This window comes from Acinonyx jubatus, chromosome B2 (genome assembly GCF_027475565.1).
Source record: "Acinonyx jubatus isolate Ajub_Pintada_27869175 chromosome B2, VMU_Ajub_asm_v1.0, whole genome shotgun sequence".
Taxonomy (NCBI): Eukaryota; Metazoa; Chordata; class Mammalia; order Carnivora; family Felidae; genus Acinonyx; species Acinonyx jubatus.
In genome coordinates, this window is record NC_069385.1 from 52764619 (window position 1) to 52782627 (window position 18009).

Sequence of the window (18009 nt, forward strand, 5' to 3'; positions counted from 1 at the left end):
TGCACTCCACGAAAACCACAGCCGGGCGGACACAGATCCTGGAGGCGAGGCCCAGAAAGTCACGTGGGACCGCGCATTTACAGCCTAGCTGGTCGCTCGGGTGGACGCCGAGCGCCACCTCATGTAGGTTGTTCCATTCAAGCCAGGGTCGGAGCTTACCCTATCGCAGGAACTAGAACAGCCCAGCGGCGTCCTGGGTGATAACCTGAAGGCAAAGGAAATAGTTTACTGCATCTGCCGAGCTTCTTCGCTATATTTCAGTTGCTTTGAGGGACAGCGTCCCTCGATTTCCTCTCGATGCCCGTTTCCCCTCCCGTAGGATTCCAGTTGGTATCGTCCGCGGTCCGCCCCTGCTCCGCCTCGCCCCCGCACGCCGTGGCCTGGGGCCCCTCACGTGACCCCGTCGCGATCTCGCGGGGGACCAGACTCTCCGAGGCGGTGCCGCAGGGGAGAGAGGGACTGACGGAGCGGAGTTCGCAGCAGCTTTCGCCCGAACATCAGCGCGGAGGACGTGATGTCGGGGCTCTCCCGCCAGCTGCCGTGGGCCGCTGCCTGCCTGGCCGCGCTCTGTGTGCTGACCGCGGCTCAGGACGTCTCCCCGGACCCGAACGTGACTGCAGTTACGACTTTAGCGACCACCAAGTCAGTTCCGACGTCGGTGACGACTCTAACGCCGGTCACCATTCCAGCACAAGGTGGGGGCCGGCCCAACGGGCTTCCCGCACTGGCACGCCCGCCGAGCCGAGCCGCCTGTCCTGCCCGCGGTGCGCGCGGGGCCCGGGCGGGCCGCGCTCCAGCAACATGGCGGCCCGTCCGAGTCTAGCCGGGGCCCGGCACGGGGTGGCGGGGGTGGGGGAGCGCCCCGGGGAGAAGGGGCGGTCGAGCCTCCGTGGCCTTTGCCATCCCGAGTGCCCCACGCCGACATGCTTTTAAAAAGTGCCTCGTAATCCCCAGTCTCACCTCACGCTCGGAAGAGGGGACGTGGCTTCCTCCCGCGGTGGCTGCAGTGGGGTTGATCATGGGGCGAGGCGACTCGCCTCCAAAGTTGTTGATGAAGTCGAACCCCCCTCTCTTTGGGGTTAGCCGTTTGCCCACCCAGGTCCTGCCTCCGAGAGGAGGCTTCTCCGGAAGTTGGCGAAAGAGGGAAAGAAACCGTAGACGTTAATGCTGCTAGTGTCTCCGACTTCGGTCTGAGAAAATAAGTTGCCTGGGATCTAACTATATTGATTCTGCGGATAGGTATGAGATATACTCGAGGGTTGGGCATTCGATTAATTAAAACTTTGCTATGTGCAAAGAAAAAAAGTAACCATTCGTGTACTCAGTGCTTCACATATCCTTTTTGGTATTTAAGGCTAAACTAGAAGATAGGCAGTGAAATCTAGGAGGAAGATGGAGTTAAAGTAACTGCGAGAAGCGTAAATTTAGTTGATTGTGAAGCTGGGATTGGAACCCAGGTCTGTTGATTTTTCAAAACCCGATCAGGAACACACCCTTTGTTAAGCTCTGCAGTAGACTTGGGTACTGGTTGAGGCATACATTGAATTGGCAATGTCTTTACAACACAAAAGAGAGGGGAAGATAAATTTAAGGTAGAAAGGTGAAGGAGCCCTAGATATTTAAAACCTGCAATTTAGTATAATTGGTGATTGTAGTTAATATTGAGTAAGGAGTAACTGGCATCTTGACCAAAGAATTGCCGTGGAGTGTCAGGATATTTACCGTGGTCCCCACCCCCCCCCCCCGCCCCATTCCCTCAGACTGATGATACTATTTTCCAGTGTCTTCCTTTGGTTTGTTTCATGAAAGTTTAATAAAATGTATAATTGTTTATAAATATGTAATAGTAAAATTAAAAAATTGTTAAATGAGGAAAGTAAATTGCAGTACGATACTGGACATTCTGACTGCACTGTTTTTAAGAGGATAGAGCACAATGTGTATTGTCTCCTGCTGATTTTGCAGTTTTTTCCCAGAATTGTAGTTTTGGAGTGTTGTGTGTATTTTTCCAAGAGAAGCTTGGAGATTCCCGTTAATTGCCTTTTTGTAATTGAAAGTTGTGCAAAGATGTTTTGTTTTCTGTAAATAGTAGTTGGATAAGCTTCAGTCTAAAATGAAAGGTAGCAAGTTTAGTTCATTGTAAATAACATTGATTATGCTATTCAAACATTAATCATCAGGAACAAAAGATTTTAGACAACTAGCTTTTTTTTTTTTTTTTTTTTTTAATCAGTATACAGACGTCTACAGAATTTATTTTCTATTTTGTGAACCCCTTATTCAGGGTATTACGTATGTCCCAGTCCCTGATGAATACTAATCATAAAATATTGAAATGCGTTGCCTCTATGCAGAACTGTTTTTTTTAAAGCATGCGGAAAGCAAATATGAATGTTTTGGGGGGCATCAACCTTCCAGGAAAATGGATAGAGCCCTATTCTAAAGTCTTTTGGTCATTTGGTTTAAATTATTGACAAAAACCCTGCTAACTTGTTAAATTACGTGTACATGGATGTTGCTCCTTCCAGGTCTTGTTGTTTCTTACCCTCCATTCATGGAGGACCCTGGAAAGAGCAGGCCGTTTATGAGTTCCGAATCTCTTGAGGTTTTCAGAATGGGCATCATCAGAGCTTGGGTTCAATCTGTAACAAATCTTTATTACTATTAAAAATTCCAGTGTCTCAGCTGATGTTTTAGGGCAGTGATTTCCCTGTGTGTGGCGTTGGCCTTATAACATAGCCTTTTTTGCCAATATTTTTATTTTTTATGGATGTTTTAAAATGGCTCAAGAAACCCTGAGTGTCTGTGAAATAGCGTTGTCTAGATAGGTACTGAGCCTTCTCACTAGCTTGTGGGGTTTTTTTCTTCCCTTTCTCTTGAGTTTATTTCAGCTTCTTAAGTCGTTTATAATGATAGGAAATTTTTATTAAGCCAATTTATGAAGTGTTTTTGTGTGTGTGGTTAAAAAAACCCCATCTAACATGAGGTCTACCAACCCAACAAATTTTTAAGTGTAAAGTACATTATTAACTGTAAACGCGATGTTATACAGAGGAGCTCTAGAACTTTTCATCCTACTTGAAACTATACCCTGCTTGACCAGCAAATCTCCATTTCCCCTCCCCGTAGCCATCATTCTACTTTCTGCTTCTGACTGTGACTGTTTTAGATACTTTATATAGGTGGAATCATGCAGTGTTTGTCCTTTTTTGAATGTCTAATTTCACATAATGCCCTTAAAGTTCATCCATGTTGTAGCATATGGCAAGATTTCCTTTTTTTGTGGTTGAAAAATACTGCAAAATGTATACACTTTTTTAAATCCATTCATCTATCAATGGGCTGTATAACGTTTTACCACTTCTCTGAATTAGTGAGTTTAGTATCATATGTAATGCTCACATTTGTGTAAAAAAGGTAAGTGATACAAACTCAAAGTGAGTTATCAATTGATTGGTTTTATATTCCCCTCCCCACCAGATATCTGTGAAAACCGCAACAGCTGTGTTTCCTGTTTCAATGCTAGCCTTGATGCTACTACCTGCTTTTGGATAGAATGTAAAGGTAAGAAAAGATTGCTTCAATTTTGAGACTGCAAACTGTTTTGTTTTAACCTTTTAAGGTATTCTACAGGGCATTCCTGAACATTTGAAAATTATGTAGAAAATTTGGTATAGTGTGTTACTATTTATTTTGCAAGTCAAATACTTTTTCGTTAAAGTGCCCGTTGCTTCACATTTCCCCCCAAAACTCTGGTCTCCCATTCTGTCCCCACACCTTTAATTCCTTAGAGGGATAATTAAGGTTCAGTAGTTTTTATTTTTTTAAGTTTATTTATTTATTTTGAGAGAGAGAGAGAATGTGCGTGAGCACGTGAGCTGGGGAGGGGCTGAGAGAGAGAATCCCAAGCAGGCTCTGTGCTGTCATCGCAGAGCACAATATGGGGCTCAAACTCAAGGACCGTGAGATCATGACATGAGCCAAAGTTGAGTGCTATGCTTAACCTACTGAGCCACCCAGGTGCCCCAAGGGAAGAGAGATTTTAAAGATTTGGAAGATGGAATGGTACAGGTACACTGAAATTAGCAGTGAAAGAAAGTTGTAAAATTTTCCCCTGAAAATAGTTGTCTAGAAAAAGGAGGCATTTATCTTCTGTCACCTACTAGATGAACTATGGAGACCTTATAAAACTTTGTTGGATACTTAAATATGAAAGAAGAATGACATGGGAAGAGAGTAACCTTTAATTTGAGGGATAAAGAGCTACTTGAAGATACTTTGAAATGCCAATAAGGTTTTTGTTAGGACTGCGGAATTATAGCATATTCTGTTTTTTTAATGGAAGGTAGTTGCATTTTTTTCTTATCAGTAAAACAGTCTATCTGGTTTATATGTATATAAAAGAAAAAGCTAACACTATATGTTAAGCTTCTTTGTGCGTTAAAAAAATGTAAGAATTGTGGATATATCACTACATAAAAAAGTTGAAAAACTTCTTTTAAAATTAAGGTATTAGCTTAGTTTGGGGTAAAGTTAATTTTTTGTTTAAGAGTCCCTTTTTTTAAAGTCATAAAATGGAATTTAAGAGCACACGCCTCTTCTTCTTGGGACTTGGTGTATTTTTTGGGGCTCCAATACCTTACTGTAGGATATGTTGGGGAAAGGTCTCCCTTACTCTTCTTACAAGTCTGACCATCTAGGAAAGCAGTTTTAGAAAGTGTAGATGACCAAAGCAGAGATCTGGAACAGAGGTCCTGCTGCTGCTATCTGGGCACCTCCTGTGGTGACTAAGCCTTTATTAAAGATCTTGACTGTTTCTCCCTACTGACTCAGCCCTATTTGTAGATTCTAGCAACCTTCCCTGTATGGTAGTCATTGCCACAGTTCTGTGATCTGAGTGTTTTCCGATTTATCTGTTCAGTATATTTATGATGAGTTTAGAAGAATATTTGGAGGGATCCTATGTATTACTTCTTAAACAGTGGGGAAAAGAAAATAAAAGTTATTTTATCGGTCTGTGGACTTACAAAGTATTTATCCTTGAGTTTGATTTTTGGAAGCAATTCTGGATCTTAGTAACAAAGTCAAAGATAATATAAGCAAGTGATTGGTGCTCTGTGTCTTTTCCTCCCTGTAACAGACAAAAGCTACTGTTCCCATAATTCAACAGCTAGTGATTGCCAGGTGTTGAATGGCACAAAATTCTGTTCTGGTAAGTATTCACATTGACTGCCGGGGAAAGTGGCCAGAGAGGTGAGGAAGATCTTTGCCTCAGGAAGCCTTAGTTCAGTATTTGGTTTGCCATTTCCATAATTCTAATCTTGTTAGAAATTTGGATATAAATAACATATTCATACTGATACAAAGGACAGTGTTTTGAATCTTAGTTTAGTGATTTGGCTGCACTGTGGAATGCTGCAGGTAGAGAGATACCTCCTCATTTACTTTTTTTCTTTTTTTTTTCTTAACTCTTCTGGAAACTCCCTGCATTTTAGACCTTCTCTTTATTTGCATTTTACAGGCCTAGACAACCTTGTTCTGGCACTTTTCTTGGTTGTGGTGCTGGTGATTGTCACATTCTCTAGCATAGTTTGTGTTAATGGTTGAATTTTTTCTGTATTCCTCTGTTTTCTAATTTTTTTTAAGTTTATTTATTTAGAGAGAGCAAGCAGGGTAGGGGGAGAGGGAGAGTGAGAAAGAGAATCCCAAGGAAACTCTGTGCTGTCAGCATAGAACAGGGCTTGAACTCCCGAACTGTGAGAATGTGACCTGAGCTGTAACCAAGAGTCAGATGCTTAACCTACTAAGCCACCAGGCCACCCCTCTTTTTCTCATATTTGTACTTTAATTTGAGGAAATTGATTACTCTTTAACCATAACTCTTTGCTCAGGAAATAGTTTAAATTCCTAGATGAAACAACTGATTTTTTAAATAAGATTACAAATGGATAGGGAAGTCAATTTGTAATTTGGTGCATAGGTAATAATTAAATAGAGCAAAAGAGGTTTCTGGAGTGTGTCAGTAGCCTTGAATGACTACCTGTAACAATTTACTTTTAGTAGGCATTTTCCCATTCGAACTTGAACTTTGTGACTGAGAATTTCGTTAGTGTGAGGTCCATTATCCCTTATGTACAGTGAATATAGTATGGTTTAGGTGGTAAAAGAGCAAACAATTTTAGTATCTATTTTGATATAAGAAAACACTAATAACTATAATCAGACCTGTGATTTCATGATAATACTTTCTAGAAACAAGTATTTTTTTAAATGCTTGTTTATTTTGAGAGAGAGCGCACACGTGTGCATGCTGGTGGGGAGGGGGTGCATGGAGAAGAGGGAGAGAAGACCAAGCAGACTCCGAGCTGTCAGCGCTGAGCCTGACAAGGGGCTTAGTCCCATGAACTGTGAAATCATGACCTGATCCGAGATCAAGAGTCAGATGCTTAACTGAGCCACCCGGGTGCCCCAAGTAAAACATTTTAAAAGATAGTAATTTAGAGAAAAATCAAATAAGTAATTATACTTATTTGAGGATGTATCAGTTAGAGTTAGTTTGGGCTATGAAAGATAGGAAAACCCAAATTAGAGTGGTTTAAGCAACAGACAGACTTCACTCTTATGTAAAGGAAGTCTGGGCTCAGGTATAGCTAGAGGGCTAGAGTAGCAGCTCTACAACCATTAGGAACTCGGGCTCTTTACTGTCATTCCTCAAGAATATCTCTGACCTTACTCTCCAAGGTGAGTGCTCCCATTCCAGCCATCAATTAGTATTCCTGCCAGCGGGAAGAGGAGAGAGGCCCACACCTACCTTACAGATGCTTTCTAGAAGTTACACTTGACTACCTAGCTGCAGGGGAGGCTAAAAAAATGTCTGTCTTTCCTCAGGGGAAGGAAGTGTCAACCTTAGATTGGTGCTTCCATTTCTAAAGAAGGGGAGATGAGTATTCAGAGCAACTGTCAGTCTCCTCCGCAAGGTGGTACTTAAATGCCAAAATTATAAAAGTGGTATTTAAATGACTGCAATTTGGAAATAGTATAATAGATTGTGATATTTGAGATTGCTTGGACTTAATGTTTGTTTCTTTTAAATAGAACCCGAGCCCACTCCGATGCCAACCAATTCTACAGGTAATACAAGATAATTGATTCTTTTCCTCTTCTTCAGGATTTGCAAGGCCTTCTGATGGATAATTTGTTAGCAATTAAGTACCTAAAAGTTTAGTATAATTTAAAAAACTAGTAGATGTATTTAGTTTTGGACCATAATTACATTAATATGAATTGTCTGTGACAGCGACACATAACTCCAGTGTTTCATATTCATTGTACATGGGAGGATTTGCTGTATCTTTGGACATTGAGTTCACACACTGCTTTTTGTGGATTTTGTGGAAATCTTGGGAAATACAGAAGCCTAAGGGAAATTAAAATTCCCTATAATTCCCATCATCCAGAGGTACCAAAATGTTTTCAGTGATAAAGTTATTCCAGTCTCTTCTGTAGGTATATCTAAATAAATATACTTACTATGAAATTGGATGGTATGTTCATACATGTTTGAATTTGTTTTTCCTCTTACTTAAACATTGTTGTATGCGCTTTAACCATGCTGCACTTGGTTGGATAGTTAGGTCATCGGTCATTCTCCATGCAGTGGAGAATATGTGCTGTTAACTCTGATAGGATTGATTCAAACAGCATTCCTAGGTCAGAGGATAGAATTATTTTAAGGCTTTAAGTACTGATTGCTTTCCAGAAAGATAGGCTTTTCAGCCTAAACAGCTGGAAAGTTTTTCACTACACCTTCTTTCTCCTTCTAAAAATCTTTACCAAAGTGATAGAAGGAGTAAATCATTAAAAAAAAAAGTCTACTCCAGGAAAGTACTAGGCTTAGATGATTGGGATTGGAGATAGAAGTAAGACAGCATTTTGTCTGCAGTAGGAACTACGAAAAGGGTAAGTAAGCCCAGTGTGTTGAGATGTTTGTAGGAAGGTGTGTATGTGGAATAACGGCGTATGTGGTGAAGGTGATGAGAAAGAGTGTAATGAGGTCAGGGAATTGCATTTGGAGTACACGGTGAGGAAAAATTGAGCTGGACAGTAACAGGTCAAGAGCCAGATTGGGAGGACAGATTGGAAGGAAGACAAGAGTGGACACATGGAGATTAGATAACCTGTGGTGGGAATTCTGGGGAACTACTAGGGGAAGAGTTGCAGGTGTATGCAAATAGACTTAGGAATTAGAAGTGATAGAACTTGATGGAGGTGATGGCACAGCTCTTTGCTAACAGTACAGATTAAGCTGATCAGTAGGCAGTAGTAGTGTCCACAGGAGCAGCTTGTAGAGAGGAGAATAGGGCTTAAGAACCAAACTCTATGGAACAGTAACACGTAAGAGTTGAGAAGAAGAGGACTGGAGAGGAAACTGAGTAGGGATGGGCAGAGAAGTGTGTCCAAGAAACTTTTATTTTCAGAGGAAAAAGTGGTCAGATGTTGTAGTAAGGGCCAGAACTCATTTTGAAAGACTTTGGCAGTGGTGAGCTAGCTAGTTACCAGGTTTTGCTTGCCAGTTGTGCATAGCTCTTCCCAGCTACACATTCAGTGATACCATGTTGGTGGCTTGAATTACAGTGGAAGTATTCATGCCATAGAGATCTGCAAATGCTACAGAACTTGCGGAGAGCACACAGTAGTAGCACCATTAGAAGTCACTGACTAGGAGGATGTTAAAGATTGATGAAAGCAGAGACGTTGAGGGAAAATTAGTTTCCTAAAGGTGGGATGTAAACCGGAAGCAGGAGCGGGGGAATCAATTTCTTTAAAACCATTGTGGGTTCACTTTTAATTTCTCCTCCATGGATCTTGATGTAGTTTTCATGCTTGTTCTGCACTGGGTTCTCCAGCGAACTACGATGGAGTCTTCCTTGTTTTGTCTCTTTGGGTTCTGTAAAGTGGAAAGAAGCCAGGGCTTGCTTATAGAAAATGCACCAATTGCATGGCAATTAGTGGTTGAAAAACAAACCTTTACATGGTCTCTTTTCATACCTACTGTGGAAAGAGAGCAAGTGAAAAATTAAGGGATTATTAAAGAAATGATTCAAAGGGAATCTGATTTACTTAGAAAGGTGTTCACTGGGGTTAATTATAATAGTCTTCTGTCATGATGTATATATATTATAAATAAATATGAATGTCAATAAATAATACCATAACAGAATGACTAAATTATGTTAGAAATGTGGTCGGAAATATTTGTAATATATTAAGTGGAAGACAAACTATTAAGTTTTAGCACATTTTTAAATTTTTTGTTACATACATGCCTAGAGAAGTGGCTGGCTGGAAGCAGCATGAGATTACTTAATTTACTGTATTTTCTATATTTCCATCACCAGTAGCAACTTTTGTAACTGCTGAATTATTTTTTTTAATGAAAGGAACTGTGGGTCAATAGAAGTACATTCCCTATTTCAGTCAAAAGTAAAAGTGTGTGAATGTTTTGCCTATTTATAAAAAAAGAATTAGTTTGTACCACGTTCAGAGGATTGTTCGTGAGAATCAGATAGAAAATGTGTAAACTTTCTTTCTCTACCATCCATTGTCAGACAAAATTTGTTGATAGTGTTAAGATTGAAAGGAATATATGTCTAATTTGTAAAGTGTCAGTGTGTTACACAGAATGTATAAGCAACAGAAACTTTTAAAGGATTAAAAGTCTGAAAATAATCATACCCTTTAATCTAGGAATTCTGTATAAGAATCAGTCCTATCAGAGATGAGATCAAGTATTTCCCTGCAAGGTGTTTGTGGTACGGAGAAATGAGAGATGACCTAATTGTCTCTCCAAGAGCAGGGTAGGGAAAATGTATGCAGCAATGCTCATATTGAGAGAAAGGGATACAGACTTGTATGAGAATATCCTGTCAGTATTGTTAACATATCTTTTATTAGAATCTGTTAGTACTAACAGAGTACTATTAGTAATATTAGTACTAACAGAGGTCTGTTAACACATTGCTTTAGTTCCTAAAATGTGTTTACATTCAGGTTAATTCTCACAAGTGTTCATTTCTTTATAGGTATTTTCAGATAAAAAAATTATTGAAATTCATGTAGTATGGTAGACTAGAGCTACCTTTGGTCTCTTATAATTTAAATTGGGGGTCTTTGACTCCTGAGGACCTGTTCTTTTATAAATCGAATTTTATTGAAACAGAACCATGCCTGTTCAGATGCATGGTGTCCTGGGCTGCTTTTGCACTACACAGTGTACAAAGCTTAAAATATTTACTGTCCGCCTTTTTAAGAAAAGTTTACCATCCCCTTGAAAGAAAGAAGTTAAGGCTATCTTGATACCTACTGGAGAAGTACTGAGTTGCACCTGTTTCTTACGATGACTTTTTAAGTTACTAGTTTTTGCCACAGAAGCAAGGTTATTTATCAAAACAAAACAAAACAAACCTATATAGTTCCCTTACTTAAACACTAATTCTTGCCCTTCTGTGCGTTTTTTTGCGAATTTTATCCAGCTGTGTAAATTCCATACTTAAACATGTACATAAATGTTAACATGGATACAATTTCGTGCTTGCTTGATGTTTTCAGAAGCATTTAAAAGCTAGTATTCTGGCTACGTAGATAAGTTAGTGAACCATTAACTGAAACTTGGCCTTTATTCTTTAAAAAGTGGAAAGCATGTGAAATTGGTAGCATTATTTTTAAAGACAAATTGTTAGATATTGGGAGGTTTGGAAATTTATGTTTTTAATAAGTTTTGTTTACATTCCAGCTAAAACCACAACTCTGCCTTCCTCTTCTACAACTACCACCACAGTTACTACATCAGGTAATTGAGGGTTTTTTAAACTAACAGTGAGGTAGGATGTGTGTGCAACATTGCCTTGTACTGTTTCTGCCACCATTTTCCAGTTTTATTCATGAATGGTTGTGAGTAAAACTCATCTCTTACATTTTGGAGGACCAAGACAGTTGGCTGTTAGAGCAGTAATGGTAGGTTTGCTGAGAGTCCTTCTCATTTGTTAATGTGTAACCGCATTTGGCATGACTTGTTAGAGTTAAATGTGGTAATGTTTCTCCAAAACCTTTTAGTACAACTTGTAGGCGAGATCTAATTTTTTATAACTTACAAATTAAATTACTAAACACTGATTAGTTGTGTGCTGTGTTAGATCATGGCAATTAGAGTGAAGATAATATAGCCATCTTTTTTTGAGGAAAGGTCTAAAAAGCCAAGCTAGCACTGCCAAATGTGTACCTCAGCCATATTTCTCACCATTTCTTTTTTTTTTTTTTGGAGAGAGAGAGCGTGTGCCCATGGAGCGCACGTGGGGGAGGGGCAGAGGAGGAGAGAGAGAGAGAAAGAGAGAGAGAGACAAAGGGAGAGAATCTCAGGCAGGCTCCATCCCATGACGCTGTGATCATGACCTGAGCCAAAATCAAGAGTTGGATGCTCAACCAACTGAGCCATCTAGGCGCCCCCCTCACCATTTCTTTACATTCCTTTATAATTCTTTTTTTTTTTAATATGAAATTTATTGTCAAATTGGTTTCCATACAACACCCAGTGCTCATCCCAAAAGGTGCCCTCCTCAATACCCATCACCCACCCCCCATTAACCCTCAGTTTGTTTTCAGTTTTTAAGAGTCTCATGCTTTGGCTCCCTCCCTCTCTAACCTCTTTTTTGTTTCTTTTTCCTTCCCCTTCCCCATGGACTTCTGTTAAGTTTCTCAGGATCCACATAAGAGTGAAAACATACGGTATCTGTCTTTCTCTGTATGGCTTATTTCACTTAGCATAACACTCTCCAGTTCCATCCACGTTGCTACAAAGGGCCATATTTCATTTCTCATCGCCACATAGTATTCCATTGTGTATATAAACCACAATTTCTTTATCCATTCATCAGTTGATGGACATTTAGGCTCTTTCCATAATTTGGCTATTGTTGAAAATGCCCTATAAACATTGGGGTACAAGTGCCCCTATGCATCAGCACTCCTGTATCCCTTGGGTAAATTCCTAGCAGTGCTATTGCTGGGTCATAGGGTAGATCTAGTTTCAATTTTTTGAGGAACCTTCACACTGTTTTCCAGAGTGGCTGCACCAGTTTGCATTCCCACCAACAGTGCAAGAGGGTTCCTGTTTCTCCACATCCTCTCTAGCATCTATAGTCTCCTGATTTGTTCATTTTAGCCACTCTGACTGGCATGAGGTGATATCTGAGTGTGGTTTTGATTTGTATTTCCCTGATGAGGAGCGACGTTGAGCATCTTTTCATGTGCCTGTTGGCCATCTGGATGTCTTCTTTAGAGAAGCGTCTATTCATATTTTCTGCCCATTTCTTCACTGGATTATTTGTTTTTCGGGTGTGGAGTTTGGTGAGCTCTTCATAGATTTTGGATACTAAAAGTGCATCTGAAGAGTAACTTTATTAATTAATAATTTGTATTATAAATGAAATCATATTCAGTTTATGCCACAGATGATTGTAGGTTATAAATCCTCCTCTCTGTATTTAAAATACTGTTCTTTTATGGTTTTTTTATTCTTTTCGCTTATTCTTGTGCTACCTTTCTCTTGGTTTCAAGGAAGCCATTTTGTCTTCACAGGAAGAAATACGGAACAGTTGTAATTAATTTTAAAGTGGCCAGCTTATCAAACAGCCACTAAACCAGTGTCTATTTGATACTCGATTTAAGAAAAAAGAAAAATTTAAGTATGAAATTGCTTTTTAGTAAAATGGATGGTGTTCCACTTGAAACGTTTTACTCCCTGAAAAGAAATTTATGTTTTGTTTTCTCTAGAAACATTTTACTCTCTGGAAAAGGAATTCAAACTTTTTTGCTTTTTTCCCATATGGTTTGGTAATGCTCATAAAATTTGCCGAGCAAGATTTACGGTACCTTTAATAATGAGGTTTTTTGCTTGTTGGAATTATAAATTGTAGATACTTAAGGTAATTTTTGCGATTTGAAGAATTGCGACCAAATTTTTACTTACCTTATGTAGTTAGTAAAATTCAAAAGTTGTACGAATGTTCAAGTATTTACCGTGACAAATATTAATATTTACTGTAATAATTAAGTAAAAATATATGTAGTCTGAAGAAATTGCACATTTTTAAAGTGCTTTACATGTTCCCAGGGCATAATTTATGTACCAGGAGAATGTTTTGCTGGTAGTTTTGTGTTTGGATTTGTATGGTAGCATTGACTGCTTGATACTGCTGGATGGAGTGAATGGGATTGATAAATGGTTGTTTTCCTTAATTAGGGATAGATTCTAGCTGTAAAGACTTGACCCAAGAGCAAATGCTTTGTAGAATTGAGCACATGGCCAAGTAGAAGCTCAGGTGGGTCTTGAAATTGTGATAGAGGATCATGAGACTTACCAAGTGTTATTTTTCCGCTCTTATTTAACAGGTACGACTAATACCACTTTAACTCCGACTTCACAACCTGGACGGAAGTCTACCTTTGATGCAGCCAGTTTCATTGGAGGAATTGTCCTCGTCTTGGGTGTGCAGGCTGTAATTTTCTTTCTCTATAAATTCTGCAAATCGAAAGAACGAAACTACCACACTCTGTAAACAGACCCATTAAATTAACAAGGACTGGTGTATAACTCACTGAAACCAAAATATTATCTTTCAAGATGTCCCACATGGAAGACGCTATTCCAGGATCTTTAAATTTTCAAAGGATGCATATAGGATGTTTTGGAGCATCGTCCTTGAAGAAAAATCACTTAAATCATTTTGCTCAACAGGAATATTTAAAATATTCTGCATGAATCCTTGTGGCTGTCTTCTTTTATTTTAAATGGCTGCTGCTGTGGGATTATGTTCTCTCTTCTTGACGTACCAAATGTAACTCTGTAAGTGATGGAAAACATTGTCCTGCGCAGACAACCTCATGACTCTTTTGGCAGTTTAAATTTAGTCATTTTAAAGCCTGAAAGCTGCATTATTTTCATCCTAACTCAGGATGTAGTCTAGTGACCAGAATTGAGAAGAATGTGCCAAATGAGCATCAATCGGGTGGACTTTTGGCTGTCCTTTCAAAAGTGGAATAAATCTATAAATTTAGTATCCTTAGAGTAAACTGTATCTTTAGAGTAAAATTTTGTGCTCAATAGCAGTTATTTTTTCTACATTAGAAATAAGATGCCACACAGGGAATTACATTCCAGATTTAAAGGAACGAATGGAAAGGATACAAACCATTAAAGAATAGCAGGTTATTGTTCATCTTTGTAAAGCACCTTATATCACTGAGAAAATAAAGAACAGTGCCTTAAAAGACAGACTGAAAGGTAGACTGTAACTGAAAATGTTTGTGATTTGTTCTTTTACATTAAGGAAGGTAAAGGTTGGTCTGATGATGTAACTGTTGACAAGATGTAGTAAACCTGCTTTTAGATATCATACTGTTAGTATTTAACTAAATACTATTTGATTTTAGACCCGAGCAAGTTAAGCTAAAAGATATTCCACAAAGCTGAAAGCCTTCACATATTGAACCTCCCAGCATTTTTCTTAGGCTTTTAAAAAGTATAAAGCTAAAGTTGATTTAATTAGATTTTCCTTTGTACTTCAACACTGTTGTACCATGAAAGGATTTTCACCAAGCTTTCTTGAAAAGTAACTATTTTTATGAGGCAAGAAGGAAGGAAGTTGTTTTAGAGTCATTTACTAGTTCTTTAATGAGACAATCACTTTAAGTTTTGAGACCAGAAATGTGACCAGTGTAATTTTAGAAAATCTAGGGATTTTTGGTTGATTGGATTACTGTAGGTTTTTAATGATGATTGCCCAGGATAGACAGATTGTGCTTTCTCTTCTTTCTCTTTCTCTCCTGCTTTCTCCTTCTCTCCTGTCCTTTCTTTTTAGTTTCTGTTCCCATAGTATAATATAAGCATGCATACTTTAATTTTTTTTTTTAGTTTTCTTAGGCAGCACTAGTTTTTTCAGTTTTAGAGGGAGACTTCTCCCCTGCCTTTGACATATTGGATTAGTTCAGAGGTTTACAGTAGTTTTAAGAAAGTTTTTGCTTTTCTAGGTCATTAAAGGTTTTTAGTTTCTTTAGCCTCTAAGGGCTGAGTTTAGCACTTGGTTTTCAGTATTTTGTAGTAGGAGATGACAAGTTGCTTTGGTCCATTTCATTAGCCAAAATTCCTTGCGTTTAGATTATATTCAAGGTTCTTAAAATGAAGATTTACTGTTTCTTTGTTACTTGCTGGTACAGCTAAAGTTTGTTTTACTTGCACATTTGTACATACACCTAATCTTTTCAAGTGCCTTAATTGTTTAAAATCTCTGGCTTCAAAGGTTTTTGGGAAAAGGTAGGTTTACCTCACATTTTTGTGTTTTCATTAGTAATATTCATTAGTAATTAGTTCTAGGAACCTCACAAGAACTTTTATTATGGTGCCATGGCTGTTAGTTTTTAGTGAGTGCTAGAAGATCCAAGATTCATTTGAAAATATACAGAATTTCCATTCCTCCCAAAGTGGCAAAATTTAGCTACAGTGGTATAATTATCATTTACGTAGATGTGAATACCTTATCACACATTAATGTCCATACAGTAATTTTTGTGAAAATGTAGCTGATGGCGCCTTCTCATCTTCTGTAATTTTGAATATTGCTCTAATAACAAAACCATAATATGAAACCAGTTAGATTTTGCAAGAAGAGCTCTTACAACAGAACTCCTGGCCTTTTCCCCCCTTCCTTTAGCAATTTACTATCTTGAGCCATTAAAAATTTGGTTTTTTTAAAATCCAGAAGGTATATAGAAACCTTTTCAGATTTTCTTCTGATTTGTTCATGCGGATGTAGTTCTATCAAAACACCTTACTTTACCTTACAGATATTTGTTGCACAGGCAGACACTGCTGTATTTAGAAATTTCTATTTCAGTTCATTAAAAACTGTAAAACCAACCTGTATCATGTACCAAACTGATTTAAAATAAATCTACATGTTTATTGAATCAATCTGTTCAATTTTTTAGTAACTGAAGTGTTTTTTGCATTTTGATTATGAAATTTAATGATAGTGAATTTACCTTATCAGTCTGTTTGGAGATGGGTTGTCTACTCTATTGTTATACAAGGCCAGCAGATAGTAACTAAGATACGGATTCGCCAGTGGAGGACAGAGCTTTAGAAATTTTTAGTGCTTTAGTGTTTACAGCACTTTACTGATGTTGGTCCATTGTCTTCTCAATTGCATTGTTCTCTGAGAAATCAGTCATATTCATCTTCTGTTACTCAGTACATATCTTTGTTTTCCTTTGTTGCTTTTTAAGATTTTTTTCTCTATTGCTGGTCTGAGCAATTTGATTATGACATGCTGTGCTATCATTTCTTTTGTTTGGGGTTTGTTGGGTCTCTTAGGATATATGCCCTTCATCAGATTTGAGCATTTTTCAACTACTATTTCTTCATATATTTTTTTCTGTCCTTTCCCTTCTTTGTTAGGGGTCTGATGACACAGAGGCTGCTGGAAGTTGACACACAGCTGATCCATGCACTATTTGGTTTTTTAATCTTTCTCTGTTTCATGTCAGATTACTGTCTTCAAGTTCACTAATGCTACAGTCTAAACCTAATGATAGTTTCATCCAGTGTGTTTATCATTTCAGGTGTCTTCATTTTTAGAAGTTCATTTTTCATGGTTTTTATCTTCCATGTCTACATACTCAATCTTTAGTTTTTGATCATACAGTGGTATGCTTTTTTTAAATGCCTATGTCTGCTAATTCTAATACTGGGTCAGTTTGATTTTTTTTGTTCATTATGGGTCATACTTTTCCTGTTTCTTTGCATGTAAGTTGTAAGTTTCTTTGCATGTAAGTTTCTTTGCATGTAAGCTGTTTGATGCTGGTTATTTTGGTTCTGGGACACAGAAAACAAACAGTATGATCCTTCTAGGTCTTGCATTTAAGTTTTGTTAGGTGAGAGCAGAGCAGCACTTATTCTAGGGTTCCCCAGTTCTGAGGCAAGACCTTTCTGTATACCCAGTGTCCCTGGATTATGGGGCTTTCTAGTCTGGGCTAGTGGGAACAGGCTCTGTTCCTAGCCTGGGGCAGGCTCCCAGATACTTTTTCCTGGAAAGCTTCCCCAGCCTTTGGTAGTTAGCTTGTGCACGTGCTGACCAATATGTTGCTGAGACTACATTCTGCAGATCTTTGGAGCTCCTCTTTCCGCGGCTTGCCACCCTGGTCCTTTGCTCTGGGAACTCCAGCTGCTTTCAACTGACTTGACTTTAGCTCCATCTGAACTCAGGAAGTCCACTGGGTTCTGTCTGGGTGTCCTCCCTACAGGCAGTAAGCTGGGTTGATCGTTCCCTGTCTTTCAAGGATCACTGTTCTTTGCTCAAAGTCAAATGTATTGGAAACTACTGTTGCGTGTGTGTTGTCCCGTTTTTCAGTGTGAGGGTAAGTACAGGTTCTTCATCTTCGCCGGAAGAAAATGTTCAAGATGAGGATTTTACTTTATTTTATTCTATTTTCAAGATGAGCATTTTAAAGTCTTAATTTTTAATTTAAGGAATATGTAAATACGTATTCTCAAATTATTTTTCCTTAAACTGTTCAACATAAGTATGTCGGCTTTGACCATCCCCCAGTCCCTTTCCCTTGCTTGCCCTCCACTTTGCAGAAGTAATTACTGGAACTGGTCTGGTGTGAAACAATCCCCTCCCCCCCCAGCATTTTTTATGTACTATTACGTACCCTTAGAAAATACATAATGTGGATTTTTATTTTAACATCATCCTGCAACTTCTTTTCGCTTACTACTTGCAGATCTTTACAAGTTAGTGTATGTCGCACACCAAATTCTTAAATTCTCTGTTGGCATATGTAGTATGAGTATCATAAGCATCTATTGAAGGATCGTAGGTTTGCAATTTTTAGTTTTTACTGACACTTCTGCAGAGAGTATCTTTGCGCCCTCCCCCTTGTTTATGTGTGAAT

The 18009-nt window shown here is 38.6% G+C and overlaps 1 protein-coding gene across 1 annotated transcript; it reads left to right on the plus strand.

Annotated features, from left to right (window-relative positions):
* The first annotated feature begins 377 nt into the window (after positions 1-377).
* Positions 378-16020, plus strand: CD164 (CD164 molecule). Its single transcript, XM_027057131.2, has 6 exons — positions 378-695; positions 3481-3564; positions 5141-5212; positions 7096-7131; positions 10793-10849; positions 13447-16020. Exons 1-6 carry the CDS (start codon positions 515-517, stop codon positions 13611-13613), a joined length of 597 nt encoding a protein of 198 aa, XP_026912932.1. The 5' UTR covers positions 378-514; the 3' UTR covers positions 13614-16020.
* Positions 16021-18009: the final 1989 nt, after the last annotated feature.

What these genes read in the sequence shown, in the direction of transcription:
- CD164 (XM_027057131.2), top strand. Translation starts at nt 515, where the DNA reads ATGTCGGGGCTCTCCCGCCAGCTGCCGTGGGCCGCTGCCTGCCTGGCC. An exon ending in TGGCACAAAATTCTGTTCTG is followed by an intron (nt 5,213 to 7,095) that starts GTAAGTATTCAC and finishes TCTTTTAAATAG; the next exon opens with AACCCGAGCCCACTCCGATG. An exon ending in GATGCCAACCAATTCTACAG is followed by an intron (nt 7,132 to 10,792) that starts GTAATACAAGAT and finishes TTTACATTCCAG; the next exon opens with CTAAAACCACAACTCTGCCT.